Source organism: Telopea speciosissima, chromosome 3 (genome assembly GCF_018873765.1).
Source record: "Telopea speciosissima isolate NSW1024214 ecotype Mountain lineage chromosome 3, Tspe_v1, whole genome shotgun sequence".
Taxonomy (NCBI): domain Eukaryota; kingdom Viridiplantae; phylum Streptophyta; class Magnoliopsida; order Proteales; family Proteaceae; genus Telopea; species Telopea speciosissima.
In genome coordinates, this window is record NC_057918.1 from 1,472,999 (window position 1) to 1,492,573 (window position 19,575).

At 39.9% G+C, this 19,575-nt stretch overlaps 1 protein-coding gene across 2 annotated transcripts in view; it reads right to left on the minus strand.

Annotated features, from left to right (window-relative positions):
* Nucleotides 1-266: 266 nt before the first annotated feature.
* LOC122656359 (aspartokinase 2, chloroplastic-like) overlaps nt 267-19,575 on the minus strand; it is a 33,164-nt gene continuing 13,855 nt past the window's right edge. The window contains exons 5-13 of one of the 2 annotated variants that reach the window (XM_043850839.1): nt 18,240-18,389; nt 18,013-18,108; nt 17,615-17,731; nt 9,060-9,179; nt 8,878-8,970; nt 8,655-8,771; nt 1,053-1,169; nt 566-628; nt 267-458 (exon numbers count right to left, since the gene is read on the minus strand). In XM_043850839.1, the coding sequence (XP_043706774.1) occupies nt 312-458; nt 566-628; nt 1,053-1,169; nt 8,655-8,771; nt 8,878-8,970; nt 9,060-9,179; nt 17,615-17,731; nt 18,013-18,108; nt 18,240-18,389 (1,020 nt within the window). In that variant the 3' untranslated portion in view covers nt 267-311. Of the gene's footprint in view, nt 459-565; nt 629-1,052; nt 1,170-8,648; nt 8,772-8,877; nt 8,971-9,059; nt 9,180-17,614; nt 17,732-18,012; nt 18,109-18,239; nt 18,390-19,575 lie in introns of both variants that reach the window. The other variant, XM_043850838.1, reaches the window with a different exon arrangement.

Sequence of the window (19,575 nt, forward strand, 5' to 3'; positions counted from 1 at the left end):
CCAGAGTACAACTACCAACATACATAGTAAGACATCGGTCCCCAAAAACTCAAAAGATTTAGAAGTAAATTGAAATTGAACATCAAAGATTTTTCCAAGCAAAAAAATTATAATTCAGCATAGAAACTGAAGCATTATCTGTGACCAAAATCATTGAACAATGAATCAATTACCAGAGTACAACTACCAACATACATAGTAAGACATCGGTCCCCAAAAACCATATGAGAATGCTCAACTTTAAAAATAAAATTACCAGAGTACAACTACCTGCAATGATGGATCAAATTGAAATTAAAATGACAAGATTATCAATCCAACAACGGCGCAGCAGAACTATTCGTGGGTCTACTTCCTGAATCTTGTTCAGAGAGAATACCTCCCTCAAAAAAAGTCTGGTGCAGAGACCTGACACATTGTTCTGCTTCATTGTCATTTACTATTAATGAAATGTTTACCTGGTCAGCAATTAGATAGAGATAACGTGTTAGATGCAAATAAGGTTGTGTACATCTGTGCCTGTTAGTGCATGTGTGTGAGAGAGAGAATGTTGTGTAGGAGAGACCTTAGATGCCCCTTGAGAGATCATTTGGACGTTGACTCCATTGGTTCTGAGAACATGAAATGCCTGCCAAAATATGCATTTTGTAAATGAAATATGGAAGAAAAGAAACAAATAGACATCCAGAGGTCATTGGGAAGACTGTAAACAGTAACACATATTTCTTAAAATTCACCATAGTTCTCGTGTGAAACAAGTCCCCCAGAAAAATATCCAGAGGGTAACAATAAATGCTTTCTGCAGTTGTCCAATTTCACATAGATGAGAAAAATGCAGTGCACTTCAGCCCAGCAATGATACAGGGGAATTCAGTAAATGTTCAACTCAAGAAAATGAAATTTAGAGAGAAAACTTGTAGTTTAGCTGCTGAGGTGAAGCATGCCAGCAATTCAAAATAGGAAAATTTGATAAAAGACGACTTCACAAATTCTGAGAAAACTAAAATTTAAAGAACATTTCAACATCTCATCTCTATAAATAAAATTCACACCTTCTCTAGTATCAACGAAGACCGTTGGACATTCCCGATGAGAGAGATGATTGATCTGTGTTGAAGGAGATGCACAACTGCAATTTTTTCAAGCTCTTCCACGACATGGTCAAGCTCCTGCTCAAATAAGATTCAATTCCAAATAATTACTTCACACAACAAAGTATGTTAGTAAATACAAACAAACAAACAAAAGAGAAAGGAAACATCAGCCCTACAGTAAGCACTCATATAACCATAATAGCTCCATGACTAACTCAAACCCCCATAAATCCCATCATCCTATTTTATAAAGGGCCATAACAATTGTTAGAACAGAATCTTTTTCCCAACTTCAACCCAAGTTATTAACTGATAAATTAATTGGTTTTTGTTGAAGATGAATAATATACTATCTTTGTCAACAATCCCTCATCTCGTCACCTATTTGGCCTAGGTTCAGAGTAGCAAATCAATCCCCAGGCTTTGAACGTCTAGTCTAGAGGCAAAGCATTGACTATTTGACATCTAACGAGCTTTGAAAGGAAATGGTGCCATTTATTTACAGAAATGAAGCCCACACATGCCATAAATACATATAACGCAATACATGAAACACTACCAAAAGTAGAGGGGAGGAACGGGGGGGGGGGGGGGTAAAAGTGAATATTAGGGCATTTAAGTAATGACTGCAAAAAAGAAAAGATGAATAATAACAAATAAAAACCCCTCAAAGTAATTGCTGATACTAACTAGCAACTTGACTCAATATGTAGACTAGTCACTTAGATACAGCAATCCTTCGATAACACTGAGTGGTGAAACTTCTAGGTTACTGAAAATATTCCCTTCTCAACTCTCTTCTAGTCATGGAAGTACCCATCTCAACATTTGCATCTCACCTCCAAATTTATGTAGAGTTACTTTTTCTATTACATAAAGTACAGCAAATAAATCCACCTTTCAAATTGACTGGTATTTGCTGATCAGACATGCTTCTAATGGAGGGCAGATGAAGGATTTATTTTTGGGAAAATTATGTTTACCACCCCTGCAAATTAATGTATTTCAATAACCTCCCCTGTATTTTGAAAAAACCTTACATCCTTATCCCTACCGTTAGATTAGAATAGTTAAGTGATGATGTCATCGTGCAATTTTAATCTAAATGCCTATATTACCCTTAATAAAACCTCATTCCTTATTTACCCCTACTTGAAATAATTAATATTAATTTTTTTACCCCCAAAACACCATCTTCTCAAATCTCAAAATGAAAAAAAATGAAAATCAGAGGAGAACCTTCATCACTCTAACAGAGGAGAACGACAACATCTCCATCATATGGAAAATAGTCTTTTGGTTTCTACTCTGATTTCATATTTGCAATTAAAAAATATATATATAACGTAGTAGAAACCAGACCAAATTTTTGTTGGTTTTGACAATTTTTATGCGGATTATCTTCATTCTTTAGTTGTTCCTGCGTTTTGCTAGGGTTTGGGGTTAAGATTTTGTGGATCTAGTTCTTCTGCAGGGATTAAAAATTTATTTGAATAGGCCGATAATTTGGTGTATCAATTGCAGATTGATCTCTTACATCTCCTATTGGAGTTCACAGATGCAGATCTTCGTTAAGACCTTCACAGGTAAGACCATCATCTTAGAGGTCGAGAGTTTAGATACGATCGACAATGTCAAAGCCAAGATTCAAGACTAGGAGGGCATCCCCCCCAACCAGCAGAGGTTTATCTTCGCTGGGAAGCAGCTTGAGGACTGTCGCACTTTGGCAAATTACAACATTCAGAAGGAGTCGACCCTTCACTTGGTGCTCCGTCTCAGGGGAGGAATGCAGATCTTTGCAAAGACCCTCACTGGCAAGACTATTACACTGGAGGTGGAGAGCTCGGATACAATCAATAACGTCAAGGCAAAGATCAAGGACAAGGAGGGAATCCCTCCTAATTAGCAGAGATTAATCTTCGCTGGCGATTTCAAGGTCCAGAAGGTGAAAAATGAAGTTGCCGTAACCGCTCCATGCTCATCCCCAACTGTTTCTTCCGCATGGGTTGCTCCGCTGTACTCCTCTCCAACCATCATGCTAAATACCGCACTCATAAGGGCGCCGACGACTGCAGTTTAAGTTTTATTTTGGAATTAATAAATCGAATCAAGAATCAAGATTAATTGTGTTGTGTTATTATTACTGGATTTGGATGAAGAGGAAGAAGAGGAAGGAGGAGGATAAAACTGACTTTTCAAATTAATAGGGAATTCGGAAGGGCAAAACTGTCTTTTCAATTTAAAACTAACAGAGTTAACACTCAGGGGTACGGACATAATTAATTAATTTAGGGTAGTAGACGTAATAGATTCAAACTACAGGGGTGGTAAACGTAATTTTCCCTTTATTTTTGGAGTGGGGTTAAACAAGGTTGATAAAGGGGTAGTGTTAAGAAAGAAGATGCACAGCTATGGAAATCATCTTACAAAGGCTAAAAATATCAATATGTGGAATCAGAAAAAATTATTTCTGAGGATCGCACGGGGCCATCTTTGACGCAATAGAAGTAGGATGGGCTAGATATCGCTCTAGCACAAACAACCTCGAATCTACAAGGTAAGGGATAAGGACGAAAACGTCAAATTTCAATTACTTTAAAGATGAACTTTACAAACCCTGAAGAGACCTTATATAATAGGTCAAATACAATTCAAAATTCAAAAGTGCGCTAAAATTCAAAATATTGCGCCAACATTCAAATTTGAAATTCAAATTTCAAACTTCGACAAGTTATTTTGCCTTCAAAACACGCCCCGATGGCCAAAAAATGCATAAATCAGCGTCGTTGGTGCTGATACCGGAAGAGCTTCCCGAGATCTTTGATTTGATATATGATTCAACCCATCTCACTTAATACCTCCGACTACTCTGGGTGGACTTTTGCTGGTCCAACCGGCTCAAATACTCCTCTAATATGTCCTCTACATCAATCTTATTCCGACTCAAACGGAGAAATGCATTAGAGTACCGATATGTACCATGTGTGTAAATATACATATATGGTAATGTTCATCTCATACCAAAAACAATTCATTTATGGATATATTATCAGGAGCTCCGTGCATAGTCCCTTTCCCTCCAAAACAATTATTCATTTATGTGAAACAAAGGATATGGGTTATCTAAACTTTAGATTCCTAATTAAGTTATGAATTTAGAAATAGAAATCATTGGCTCTTATTCCGACTCAGATGCAGAAATGCACTAGAGTACCGATATGTACCATGTGTGTAAATATACATATATGATAATGTTCATCTCATACCAAAAACAAGTCATTTATGGATATATTATCAGGAGCTCCGTGCACAGTCCCTTTCCCTCCAAAACAATTATTCATTTATGTAAAACAAAGGATATGGGTTATCTAAACTTTAGATTCCTAATTAAGCTACGAATTTAGAAATAGAAATCACTGGCTGACATCTATTAGAGATTTCCCTGGTCTTCCATATCTTACAGGAAGCACCTCCAACGGCAAAATTACATATTGGAATCATAGTACATAGATTAGAACACTGCTCACATGCATTCCCAAAATTCAATTAGGAACCATCTGATCCAATGGCTTCCTCCCGTTTATTCATCTTGCTCAATGCTTCTTAACTACAGATAATCTGATTCTATGAAATCACCAACAGGCTCCAATGTGAAATGCTACCAACTCATGAGGAAACCTTTCAATAATCCTCACTCTTGATGCATCTAACATTATGTAGGTTTTGTATATCTCCTAGAAAGTCTATAAAAATCTTTCCCATCGTCTATATTATCAAATGATGCGAGATCGCTATTAAGGAAATACCACTTAGTCCAACCCAAAACCAAGGCATTAGGCGGAGATGATCCAAGAGTATATTATGACACATCCAAGGCCCCAGATAACCGAAGTGGGACTACACCTCTAACTACCAACATGTCAACACTCCCCCTCACGTGTAGTATACCCGTGTATATACATCTTAAGGAGGGTAACAAATAGACTCGGCTTTGATACCATCTTAAATAAAGTGGGAAAGCCCACAAAAAAACACTTGTGGATCCAACACAAAACCTTAAAGCATTAGTGGAGAAGGGCCCAAGAGATATTATGACACATCCAACACCCTAGATAACCACCCGATGTGAGACTATACCTTTATAACTCCTAACATCTCAACAATTGCTACGTGACATACAACAACGTGCATATGAACTACAAGCTGTCTTAGGTTTAGATGCCCGTGCTGTTGAGAGTATAATGCCATCTGATGCAAGTTGTGAAGACATTAAGGTAGATAAAGCTTTACGTTCCTTACTGGTAATAATGTTGAGGAGGCACTGGTAAGATGAGCTCAACCTTGCATCCTTGAGAGTGAGCGATTTGTAATGTCTAATGTCAGTAATTTTAGAAGTCAATGTCATCATGACTCTTCTACCCATAGTCTAAGGTTTGAGACTTGTGAACTTCCAACACCTTCTGTGGCACCAACAACTCAATCAGTTCTGCTCGCAGCCTCAAGAAATGGCCCAAGCTGCATCTGTGTCATCTGTCTCTAAAACTGGACCAACTAAACTCAAGCTTCGACTTGATGGGGCTCAGAAGAAGTGGGATAGACCAACTCATTCCTCTATTGCACCAACAACTTCAAATTCCACTGTCACGGATAACCGATGCGGGTCTATACCTCTATAACTCCCAACATCTCAACAATTGCTATGTGAGCTGCATAACAAAGAAATTTAGGCTGCCACAGAATCTTCCATGTCACAGCTTAGTTGTATAGCCCATAAGGATTCCACTAGTGCAAGGTTCGAAATTTCAATTTCAAGCCAGGTTTTCAACTTTTCAGTCAAAACCTGGTAAGTTTTGGCGGCAGGTTTTGACTGGCTAGTTTTGAGGACAAAATGGTATGTCCCAAAACTTATGGGGAACCCTATTTTAGGCCCTCTAAACATAGTAGAACCCTTAGATTGGAAAGAAACACACCCAAAACAGTAGTTTGGGTTCAGACCTGTTGATAGTGAACGTTGTACGTTGATGTATACTTTCTCAAATATAACCTACTCTACACAACAACAACAATAAACGCAGCCTTTTCCCAACTTAATGGGGTCGGCTACATGGATCCAAACCAAACAAAGTAAGGAAAACTGAGTTCTAACTAAAAAAGGGAAGGAAAAGACGGAAAAAAGCGGGCTGGGGGAAGAGAAGAACAATGAAAAAGGAAAATGCAAAATGAAAAAAAAAGAAATAGATAGTAAGAGGGAAGAAGCACAGCCCAACACGTCAGGAGAATCTCAGCTAAATGGGATCTGATACAAGGATCCTTGCCCTCCAATAGACTCTGTCTGAGGTCATACTTGGTACAAGGCCTAGACTATGCATTTCCTTCCTCACCACTTCTCCTATGGTCATTTTAGGCCTGCCCCTAGTTCTTTTAGCTTCCTTCAATCGGAATTATATCACTCCTCCTTACTGGGGTGTCTCAAGGCCTCCGTTGAATATGACCATACCACCTTAGCCAACTCTCTCGAAGCTTGTCACTGATTGGGGCACCTCCTAGGTCCGTTCCAGATGATCATTCCGTACTTTATCCTTCCTTGTTTTTCCACACATCCACGTTAACATCCTCATCTTTGCTACACAAAGTTGATCAATATAACATATCTTAACTGCCCAACATTTTGCCCCATACATCATAGCCGGTCTTACAACAGCCCTATAAAACTTTCCTTTGAGCTTTAAAGGAATACGTCGATCACACAGTACAACGGACGCACCTCTCCATTTCATCCAACCCACTTTAATTCTTTGTGAAACACCATCCTCTATGTCACCTTCTTTACTTATGATTGACCCCAGATATCTAAAATAGTCACTTTGCGGTATCTCTCTTTCCTCAATTGACATCATTCTTTTATGTGGCCTTGAGATTGCGGCTCCCTCACCTAGGATAGCTCGGCCTACTCCGGTTTATTGGTGCCCCCTTTTGTGTCGCTAAAACTGAATGTGGATGGTGCATGTAGAGAGAACCCTGGTGAAGATGGAGGGGGAGGGGTGATAAGGGACAGGGAGGGTGTTGTCTTGGCAGCCTTCGCTAATTTCTATGGTCCCTGCACGAACTCTATTGCTGAGCTGCGTACTTTGAGAGATGGATTGAAGTTATGTTATGATTTGGGCCTTTCTGGAGGGGTGATTAATTCTGATTCTGTCTCCACGGTGCGCATGCTCAACCTCAAGAGGTGTGGTTTATGGCAGGGCTGGTACTGGTTTAAGGAATCTTTGGAGCTGATAGACTTGGTCAGGCCTTGCATTTCTTTTGCATATAGGGAGAGCAATAGGGCGGCCGACTGGCTGGCAAATCATGCTTGCGATGAAAGGCTCTCCTCCTTGTTTTGTCCTTGTTCTGTCAAGGCAATTTGCCACAGGGAGAATTCCAACATATCCTGAGGGAAGATAGATCAGGTTTGCCTGTTCTCAGGCTATAGTGTCCAGGTTCTCTTGATTATTTATTCTTTATTGGGTTAGGGGTAAGGCGGCATGTCCCCCCCGTGTATTCTTTTTTTCTTTTTGGGTTTTAATAAAAGTCTAAGGGCTGCCCCGGGTCCCAGGTAATATTAGGGTTAAAAAAAGAAAAGTATCCCCCATAGTGTGACTAAAGTTACACATCATATACTCCGTCTTCTTTCTACTAATCTTAAAGCCTCTCGTTTCCAAGGTTGACCTCCAAAGCTCTAACTTAGCGTTAATCCCTTCTCTTGTCTCATCCACCAAAACAATATCATCAAAGAAGAGCATACACCACCGGACCTCGTCTTGGATGTTTTTGGATAGATCATCCATGTTAAGCGCAAAAAGGTAAGGGCTTAATGTAACCTATTCTACACAAAATTTAATTATAATACACACAATTCAATTAAAATTAGAAACCATTTCATAATTATCAAATGTTATACATGGTTCATTACAAACTTTCTGAAGAGTGAAGAATACAAAACAAGTACCCTCTTTGGAGTTGAAACTAGTGGAATGGTCAAATTTCGACACATTTCGATCGGAACCATGCATTTTATACAAAGGGTTTGTATCATTTCCCAAAACATGGTTGAAATTTCACCAGAACTACAAAAATTTTCAACCGAAGCTTGGTAAGACCCAGGTATCGCACTTGTTTTCCTTTCGACCTTTGTCAAAACTTAAAACTTTCTTGAAACTTCAGTCATTTCAACTGAAATTTTGAACACGTAAAATTTCGAACATTGCACTAGTGGCCACACCACTCTCTACCCATAATTTTTACCCAGAAAGCATCTATGTGACATAGCAAAATTTTCCCTCTTTCCTTTGGTTATTTTAAATTAGAGAATACAATGTTATCAGCAGAAATTACAAGGTACGATTCCCAAATGGGTAGAGTACGGATTGGCAACATCATCCTCTCAACGTCCCAAATCAGAGATGTCTAGCACAGGTATCTAGTGAAACATTTTTAAGGAACCCAGGAAGTGAAGCCATTTATTAATGTAAACAGGAAACCAATCAAATCATCACAAGAGACTGAGGTTCATACACTTGCCTGCTGAATAAGTTCCCTGCTCCAAAACTTTGATGGATCCAAAGTCAAAGAAATACTAACTTCACTAGTAGCAACAACATCAACAGATATGCCCAAATCTTCAAAGATAGAGAAGACCTGGATGTAAGGAGCCAGGCAAATTGTATTAGACTATACAGATTACAGAAGCAACTGAGGCATCAAGAGGGGAAAGAGAAATAAATTCATTAACTAAGTTTCTTACCTTCGCAAGAAAGCCAAATTGGCCAAGCATGCGGGTGCTAACTATATCCAACATAGTGACATTCCGCTTCAACACTATGCTAGTGAGTACAGCCTAGATATAAAAAAAATGACAATTAAATGCTGGTTCATATGATGTTTACCTCAGTGAATTTTACTAGTGAAAAGTCTGCAGCTACAAACCTCACTCATATCCCTTGATTTAGTGATAAGGGTTCCTGAAGCTTGAGGGTTGTAAGAATTCTTGACCCTAACTGGGATATCACCCTCCCTAGCTGGTCTCATGGACTGAGGATGCAAAACCTGCAAAGCCACAAAAAAAAAATTGTAATTTTTTTTTTTTTTTGGTGGTGGGGGGGGGTGGCACTATGTTTATACATAACCAACCATAAAATCCCATTACCACCTATTCCACAGATCCCACTGAAATAGACTGAGAATGGGACAGTGCAGGGGTTACGTATGGTTGGTTTGATTTCCAATCACCACCCCACCTAAAGACTGCCGAAAGAAATAGGATGAGATTAATTAGGTTCTAACGCAAGCACTTGAGCTGGGAAATTTAGAGCCATTTTGGACCCAAGCACTAATGCTGGTAAACAATAGATCTGCCTTGACCAATACATAGTCTTTCCTGCAAATGCAACCTCCGTCCATGAACAATGTCAGTTTGCTATCCAATCCCTGAGTAATACCATATATGTCAAGTGATAGGTATGTGCATAGTAACTGTGATAACACCTAGAAATCACAGTGGTAATATTACAAAGAGCGTCCCAGTGCACGAGGCTCCAGCAACTGCAAGGTCTGGGAGGGGCAAATGTAAGCAGCCTTACCCCCTACTTCGCAGGAAAGGCTGTTTCCAAGTTTTGAAACCGCAACCAACAGGTTGCAATAGCGCTACTTGACCATAAAATTGAAATGAATACTAGACTTTATAATAATTGGAAGACCTCGTAATGCTAACAGAAAAGCTGAGTCAACACCTAAATAATTGGGGGCAAGCAAGTTTAATACTTGATCATACTCCAATAATCCAGAACGCAGGCTCAGTCCAAAAATTGGTCCTAGTTTAGCCTCTATGGGGAAGGGGTCTGGGCTTTTAATTCCTTGGGTTTTAATCGTAATGGGCTGAATTATAAGACCTAAAAAATGGGACTAAGGGGTGTATGAAATTAGTAATTTAATTACTAGTAAGTATTAGTAGTTGGGCCCATTAGCTAATAGTTAGGAATTTGCTTTATTTAAAAATTATTACATAGCTGTCAATCAGTTATGGGGGCCAATTCTGGTCACAAGTCAAGTTAGGGGAGTTCTTTTAATTCGTTTAAGAGTGTCTAAATCTATGGTTGTTACTTGTTAGGAAGTCTATCTTGATTAGACTTCTATTTTGTTTTTTATTTAAAGCTTGTAAACCCACCCCATTTATTGAAATTGAATGGATTAAGAATTATTTTGTTTTGAAAATTGAATTAGACTCTCTCTTCTCTTTCTCCCCCCACCCCCTGATTTTGATTTCTCAGGTTCCCTCCCTTCCCTGCGATCTCTTCTGTCTCCTCTCTCTTCTTCCTCCCCCACGGTTCTATAATTTTCTCTCCCCACAATTCCTTTTCTTCCTGCTCTTTTGTCCTGTGATATTCTTCTCACCCATTCCTACGGCTACTATTGCTAGTGGGATATCTCCCCCCTCCCACCAACCCCCCTATGTTATTTTCTCTGTTTTCTCCTCCTTGTAATACTCGGTTTTCCACTTTTTTTGTGGGCTGTTGCAGGTACTCAAGCAAGGTTATTTTCTCCCATTCTGTTGGCTGTTGCAGTGCTGGAACAGACTTGATCTACCTCACATTCTGTCTTACATCTGAAACCCTATATTAGTTACTGAATACTTGTCTGATTTCAGAATTGTTATTCACTTTCAGATCCATCTTCCCTGGTAAACCAGAATTGTTTTGCCAGCTGTCATATTTGTTACTCTGTTTCTGTTCGTATTCCTGCCTTGCTTAGATCTGATATCTGCTATTCTTCTCTCTGATTTTTAGATCTGAAATTCTGTTTAGCTCTGTATCTGTTAATTACAACTGAACAACCCTATCTATTGACCTTTTGTCCTATTCATTGAATCAGTTTGTTACTATTCTGCCCTTATTTGACTATCACATGCATTAGTCTACCTAGGAACCTGTCTGTACCTGAGATTCATAACCCTTAGGTTCTCAGACTGTGTCACCCAGGAAATGTAAATATAATCAGACTATCATGATTTCTCAAGCTCATCTTGGGATGAATAAAAAACGTAAAGGAAACAAAAGAACCGTTTGGTATATTATATGGGCAGCGATTACATCACCTGCTGGTGAACTAGTTCCCCTATCAAATCACATGGTAGAAAATGGTATCCAGGAGTATTTATATAAATATGCAGTGCCTAAGTGTACTTCTGACAACACCCCTCCCTAATTACTTATTTCTGCTCATGAATACACCGGGTGAATCACCCACAGGTGGGGGAATCATTTTTTAAATTATAAATGGATTCAATGTACGATGAAATGAAGAGCCTATGTGAATCAGCATAGATTAAATGTAAATACTCAATTCATCTTCATTATTTGGTTTTAGGAGGATGGAGATACAATGAGAGATAAGGATGAGAACCCATAGCAGTAGGATCTCTTTACATTGCTTTTCCCAGCAAGTCGACGAGTTCTTTGACACTTCAGTGTTGCACTACTGCTCAGATGGCACCTCTATGAGATCGAATAAGAAAAATTGAAACCAGGTACCTCCAGGGACGACGTTTCAGGTCAAGCTGCACATTGAGGATAAGAAATGACAACCAGGCCTCAGCTGGATACAAATAAAGTGTTTGGATAACCCATCAATAAGGTTTGGTGAAAGCTGTAATTCTAGCTTGGAGGGGATTGAAAGCAGAACAGGATAGAGGAAAGATTGCACCTCAACTCTGGAGAACAGATCACATCACAATATACCCAATCATAAACCCATCTTAGCAAGCTTGGTGAGATGGGTGCCATATCTGCCATTTTCCAGCTGAGATAGCAGTGGAAAACCATGCCAAGGTTTCCTCCCTCCCTCCCTGTGCCAAGTTTAGGTCCAAAAGGATCTTGCCACAAGACAAATAAAGCTTTGATAAATGGTCAAAATGTTGACTCATCTTAAAAATTTATTTCTAGGTGTACCCTAGTGTTAAAAGGATCAGGACTGACATTTGATGCATTGGGGGTGGAGAGAGAGAGAGCATTCAAAGGAGACAGAAAAGAAGATTGTGACTTCTCACTACTCAACCAGTCCCTTATAGGAGAACAAAGACAATTCGAACAAAGTTCATAAACAGGGCTATGCCCTTATTTCAATTTATGTGTTTTGCACCTTATAGTGCAGCAATGTTCCCAAAATTTAGTCAGACATCTTGGATCAGATATTATAAGTCATTTAAAACAAACTGTAAGAACTGAAATCAGAGAACGATTAGTACCAGCAGCGCCCACCCAACTCCCAGTTGAGATTTAGGTAATGGATGTAAGGTAAGAAAGAAGAAGATAGAAGAAGATGAAGAAATGGAGAGGAAGAGAATTCGGTGGAAAAGTTGTGTTAGAGAGAATGTCTCTCACACACCTATATTACTTCACTAATGAGCATAGAACAAATTACATACTCCTCCCTAGGGAGGTAAAAGGGAAAAAAGAGAATTACAACATAAGGCAACTAGTAAACTAACTAGTCCCTAAAATATCCTTACAACATATAAACTCTAACACTCCCCCTCAAGCTGGAGAATAAATATCATGCATTCCCAGCTTGCATAATAGGGTACCAAACTGGAGAGAAGAAAGCCCCTTGGTAAAGATGTCCGCCAATTGATCACCTATCTTCACAAAAGGAGTGCAAATACAGCCAAAGTCTATTTTCTCCTTGATGAAATGCCGGTCCACTTCGATGTGCTTAGTTCTATCGTGTTGTACCGGATTGTGAGCAATGCTTATAGCTGCCTTGTTGTCACAATAGAGCCGCATAGGATCATTTGCAGCAAACCCTAACTCTTGAACTAATCGCTTCAGCCATATAAGTTCACAAACTCCATGTGCCATTGCCCTAAATTCTGCCTCTGCACTGGATCTTGCTACAACAGGTTGTTTCTTGCTTCTCCATGTAACCAAATTACCACCAACAAATGTGCAATAACCAGAAGTAGATCTTCTGTCTGAGATGGATCCAGCCCAATCAGCATCTGTAAAGCCCTCTATCCTCAGGTGATCATGCCTGGCATACAATAGTCCATTCCCTGGGGAGGACTTTAAGTATCTAAGTATACGGTATACAACATCCAAGTGCCCACTCTTGGGGGCATGCATAAACTGACTCACAACTCCCACTGCATAAGAAATATCTGGGCGAGTCATAGACAGGTAGATGAGTTTCCCCACTAATCTCTGGTACTTCCCTGCATCAACAAGAGGGGGACCACAATCTTCTCCTAGTTTGTGATTTTGCTCAATAGGAGAGCTCGCTGGTTTGCAGCCCAACATCCTTGTCTCTTTTAACAAGTCAAGAACAAACTTCCTTTGACATATGTTGATGCCTTTCTTGGACCGTGACACCTCAATTCCCAAAAAATACCTCAAGGGACCCAAATCTTTAATCTCAAATTGTTGAGCCAAGTAGGACTTCAGTCTAGCTAACTCAACACTGTCATTACCAGTCACAATAATGTCATCAACATAGACTATAAGGGCTGTAATGGTACCATTACCACGCCAAGTAAATAAGGTATGGTCAGCTTGACTTTGAGAGTATCCATTCTTCAGAATAGCCTGCCTGAACCTCTCAAACCATGCTTTTGGAAATTGCTTGAGACCATATAAAGCCTTTTTGAGGAGACACACCTTGCCTTCAGCTGAAGGGAACTTGAAGCCAGGAGGAGGCTGCATGTATACTTCCTCCTCTAAGTCACCATGGAGGAACGCATTCTTCACATCCAACTGGAATAGGGGCCAATCCCTATTGGCTGCCAATGATAAGAGAACCCGAATAGAATTGTGTTTAGCTACAGGAGCAAATGTCTCCTGATAATCAATCTCATACACTTGACTATAACCTTTGGCTACCAATCTTGCTTTGTACCTCTCAACTGCACCATCAGACCTATACTTGATTGTATAAACCCACCTGCATCCGACTGGGACTCTTCCCCTGGAAAGATCTACTAATTTCCAAGTACCATTCTTCTCAAGAGCCATCATTTCCTCAAACATGGCTTGCTTCCACTTTGGGTCAAACATAGCTTCAGTGAGATTCCTGGGAATGGAATCAGAAGAAAGAGCAATAGTGAAAGCAAGACTTGTGGGAGAGAGAGCATCATAGGAAACAAACTGGGAAATAGGGTTAGTACAAGCTCTCTTTCCTTTTCTAACAGCAATCGGAAGGTCTAAATTAGAGGGAGGAGGAGGGATATCACCTGAATGAGGTCGGTGGAGCTCAGGATGAGGATCCAAAGAGGACTCTTGGCAGGTCTTCTGTCCTGTATTATGCAAGCCTTCACCTCTTTTGTATGTAATGTGGTAATCTTTCTGATTACCAAAACCATTTTCAACAACAACAGCCCCTTCTGTTTCATTGCTAGCATCATTACCTGAATGAGTATCAGTATCAACAACAGCCCCTTCTTTGTGTTTCCCAATATCAAACAGAAACGGAGAAGTAGGCAAAGGTGGATAGAAAGGGATAGAAGCAGCCTCTTCATTTCCATTATTCTCCCCCTGAAGAGGATGATGAGAAGAAGTAAAGAAAGGAATAGATTCAAAGAAGGTAACATCTTTGGAGAGAAATGTCCTTCTGGAAGAAGGATGGTAGCACTTATACCCCTTGGTAAAGGAGGAGTATCCAAGAAAAATACATTTGAGTGCTTTGGGGTCAAGCTTGGTCCGAGCACATTTATTGACATGGACATAGCAGACACACCCAAACACCTTAGGAGGAAGAGAGAAAGCAGAAGTCTGAGGAGACAACAAGTCTATAGGGGATTTGGAGCCAAGAAGTTTAGAGGGCATGCGATTGATTAAAAAAGCGTGAAGAAGGGGCAGACCAAAAAGTCTTAGGAACATGCATGCCAAACAAGAGACTCCTAGTGATTTCCAACAGGATGGCGATTTTTCCTTTCGCCACCCCATTCTGTTGAGGGGTGTCAACACAAGCAACTTGATGGATAATGCCATGATCGTAAAAAGCGTTGAAGCCCCCATACATATACTCCCCCTTTATCAAAACGAACAATTTGAATGCGAGTATGAAACTGGGTACAAATGAGCTGATAAAAATTTTTAAAAGCATCATAAACATCACTTTTTTGTTTCATCAAGTAGGTCCAAGTGGATCTGGAATAGTCGTCAACAAAGGAAACAAAATACCGATAGCCAGACAGAGAAGTAGTGGGAGATGGTCCCCAAACATCAGAGTGCACAATATGGAAAGGAACATCAGATCTATGACCATGATAAGGATAAGGAGAACGACAATGTTTAGCAAATAAACAGGGTTCACACTTAAACACATGGGAAGAAGGAATGGAAGAAAACAGGTGGGGTAATTTTGCCCTCATAATACCAAAAGAAGGGTGACCCAAACGCTGATGCCACAACATAACAGAGTCAACATTACTATTGTCATTACACCCACATACATATGACTGAGCAGTCGTAAGACATGATGGACATGTATTAAGAAGGTAGAGCCCCTTTTCCTCACAGCCTCTGCCAATTACCCTCTTTGTCACCAAATCCTGAAAAACACAATGAGATGGAAAGAAAGTAACAGAGCAATGCAAGGATTTGGTTAGATGGCTCACAGATAGGAGATTAGTATGAAATTGAGGAACATGTAGAACAGAGTCAAGAGAGAGAGATGAAGTAACACGGACACTACCTTTACCAGAAATGGAAGAATAGGAACCATCAGCAACTCTAACCTTTTCCTGACTATAATAGGTAGAGTAAGAGTCATAACACTGAGATATGCCGGTCATATGGTCAGTGGCTCCAGAGTCAATGACCCACATAGAGGTAGTAGAAGAGCCAAATGTAGAGGCCTGTAAAGTGGAAGCTGGCAGTACACCAGTGTCTGTCTGTAGTCCATATGGAGGTCGCATAGGTGTATCCTCAGTTAACAAGGTGTACGCTCTGGCTCCCCCTCTTTTGCTGCCTGGTATACCAGGGAGATAACCATGAAGTGTCCAACATCTCTCTCGCGTATGTCCAAACTTCCCACAGTGGTCACAACAGAACTTATCTCTGTCATTTTCTTGGGTTGGACCCTGGCCTCTTCCACCAAGAGCTGACATAATGTAGGAATGAACAAAGAAAAGGAAATGATACTCAAATCCAATGGGGAGCATAATTTTCAAACACTGGTAATTGCAGTCCAGGTAGCAAACCAAGCTAATACTTCAACAATATCCAATTCCACCATATGCTTCAAAGTGTAATGGCATCATACAACAACACGAGAGACTCAAACAACACACCTCACCAACACCAAGCAGCTAAAAGTATCACATACCATCTAGGTTGGTAGCCCCCTTCTTCACTAATAGCACCTTCTATCCATTATAAAACAACCCATAATCTTGAAACAATATAACTCAGCAAATAAAACCCATCAAATAGGTTCAATACAGTAGTATATCACAAAACAGTCATTATTTCAACAACTGGCAGCAATATAGAGCATCACAGTTTGGAGTAGCAGAAAAAGAGGACTAGATATCACCAGCTGAGCCTATATAGGCTTGAAAGTAGACTCCAAGACGACTCCACAGGACCTGATTTCATCTCCAACTGACCTTGGATGAAGGAGAAACAAGAAAAACTTCCCAGAACAGGCGGAGTTACTGTAGCAGCAACATAAAAAGTGAGTTGCAGACCTTGGGCTTTCCTCCTTTGCAACCAATGTTTTGGGGGCTTGAAAGGGGACCCTAGGGCGACTCCAATGGGCCAGGTCCAAACTTCAACAAAGCCAAGATGAGGAAGAACAAGAGCTGTTTCAGAAAAAGGAACAGTAATTTCTCGGGTTACTATTCACAGAACAGTATTCTGGGTTGTCTTTCATTGATTTGGGCTTCAAACAGCCAAGTCTTTACATGAAGACCTATCTTAGTGCTTCCATAAGCTTCATCAAGAGATATGGCATGATTTCTTCAAAGTTTTCACATATCAGCCTCTTCCTTGGAACCCCTTTGTAACCTAGGGTTCCAAAGAGAGGGAAAGAAGGAAGAGAGCTTGTAGGACGACTCTCAAACCAGAAACGAAGGTTGCTCTGATACCAAGTTGAGATTTAGGTAATGGATGTAAGGTAAGAAAGAAGAAGAAGATAGAAGAAGATGAAGAAATGGAGAGGAAGAGAATTCGGTGGAAAAGTTGTGTTAGAGAGAATGTCTCTCACACACCTATATTACTTCACTAATGAGAATAGAACAAATTACATACTCCTCCCTAGGGAGGTAAAAGGGAAAAAAGAGAATTACAACATAAGGCAACTAGTAAACTAACTAGTCCCTAAAATACCCTTACAACATATAAACTCTAACACTCCCCCCCAAAAAAATATAAGGTTTTTAAGAGGCTGAACTGACTGCATCCACTTCTACAAGCAAGCATAGCCCTTTGGCAGTTCTTCCTCTACAACAATGCAATAAGAAGCAACAGCATCTGTCAGTCCAACCATACCTGAGCCCCAAAATATGCAAGTTCAGCGGCCTCATCAAAAGTCAAATACGGTACAGGCTCTGCACGGGGATAAATATTGGGATCACAAGTCAATACACCATCCACATCCTTCCAGACCTGCTAGGGATTGAAAAAGCAAACCATATCACATATCTTTATTGAAACATCACCATACAATGTATGATTAAGCAAGTTCAAAAAGAATATATTTAAGCTTCTCATTAAATTTCAACCAAATTTATCCTAAAATATAGGAAACTGTCTTAAATGTCAAAAATCAGTTTAAGCATAAAAAGAAACGGAGCAGCTTATAGAAAACAAGCAAGTGCATGTGCATGCAAATGCATGAACTCTTTGGGGTGTATGCACCCCTCTGTACTAAAGTGTCAGAACTGGACCTGAATTTCACGCAAGCCCAACGCTTTACCAATGGTTGTGGCAGTCAAATCACTTCCTCCCCTACCTAAGGTAGTCACTGCACAAGTTTTCCATCCCTGCAATCAGAAGATTAACATATATCTATCATGATCATAAGACCAGCCAATTGGTTTCAGCTTCTTATAGGTGAGAATGTAAATGATCTCAAGACTGTAAGAATATACACGAAGCATTGTGCCACAAGGACCTTTCCAAGGAAGCCAGTAACAACAGGAATAGCAGGATCACTAATCATATCATGATGTAACCTCTTTGCAACAGCTGGAAAAGTTGCTTCCAAGATATCCGCATTTGTAAAGTCGTCTGTTGTTATAAAACCAATATCAAATGCATCATACTGCAAAAGATTGTGCAGCAGTAAAATTAGCTATTATCACAATTGGCAACATCCTACACAAGATAACAAGCCAGAACTTAATGTGTTGAAAAGACAATTAGAAAGGAGAAGTTTCTGTGACGTAAGTAAGATAGAAGTATGGCCAAAAATGCACAACATAGCTGTAAAGCACATAAGTTAAACCAAGCATGGCAAAAAATGCACAACATAGCCATAAAGCACAATAGTTAAACCAACTGCAACTGAAAACATGAAATAAGAGAACTGTAATTACAAATATAACTGACTTGGCAAGAGAAAAAATGTAGTTCAAGAATCCATCACCAGGACGAGCCAATCTCGTAGTGAGCCTCAACAGATCATCAAAGGGTCCAGCGGACCATAACATTAAATTACCATTCTCTACAACCTGGTCATGTGGATCCGCGGTGGAGTTGACATGTAGATGTATTCTTCTTTCTTATTACACAATCTCCTCTGTTTTTGCATTTAAAGCACTTAAACCAGCCTGATTTCCTCCATACTCTTCTTGTAATGCACCACCAGGTAATACCCAAAACCTGCCCCTTTCTAAACCCTATCCAGCACCTTCAAGCCTACTGTAGACCCAAGCTAACCTTACCTTATTGGATTGTTCCTCTTTAATTTTCTAACGTCTTCTCTATCATAATATAATCCACTCACAGCCACTTAAAATTTTACAAACCCTAACCTTCTCATAATCCCTCACTTGGTATCTTCATCATCCTCTAATCACCAAACCTAGCCCTAAACTCTAATCCTTGTTCTAGGTGGTGTCCTGTTTCACAGTAGACAGAAACTACTCTCTCCTACTGTCCCCTATCATTACTTTCCTAGGGTGGTTTGTTGATTCATCGCCTTCTCTAGGCATCTAACCTTGTGGTAACTCTACTCCTGGGTTACAAATGTCTCCGCAAGTGCCACATGCATGAGACAGGAAGTCCTTGAAAGTTAAGTAGGCCCCTACCAATACTTTAAAACATGGTTCGAGATTTCAGTAGAAATGGTCGAAAATTTACACCAAAAAAAAAATTGCCTTTTGAGGACGAAACAATAAAGGGGTCGACTCTACAGGCATACCAGATTTTGACCAAATTTTCGGTCATTCGACTCATTTCGGCAAATTTCAAGCTTTTGTCCCCTTTCACTTGAAAACTCCAGAACT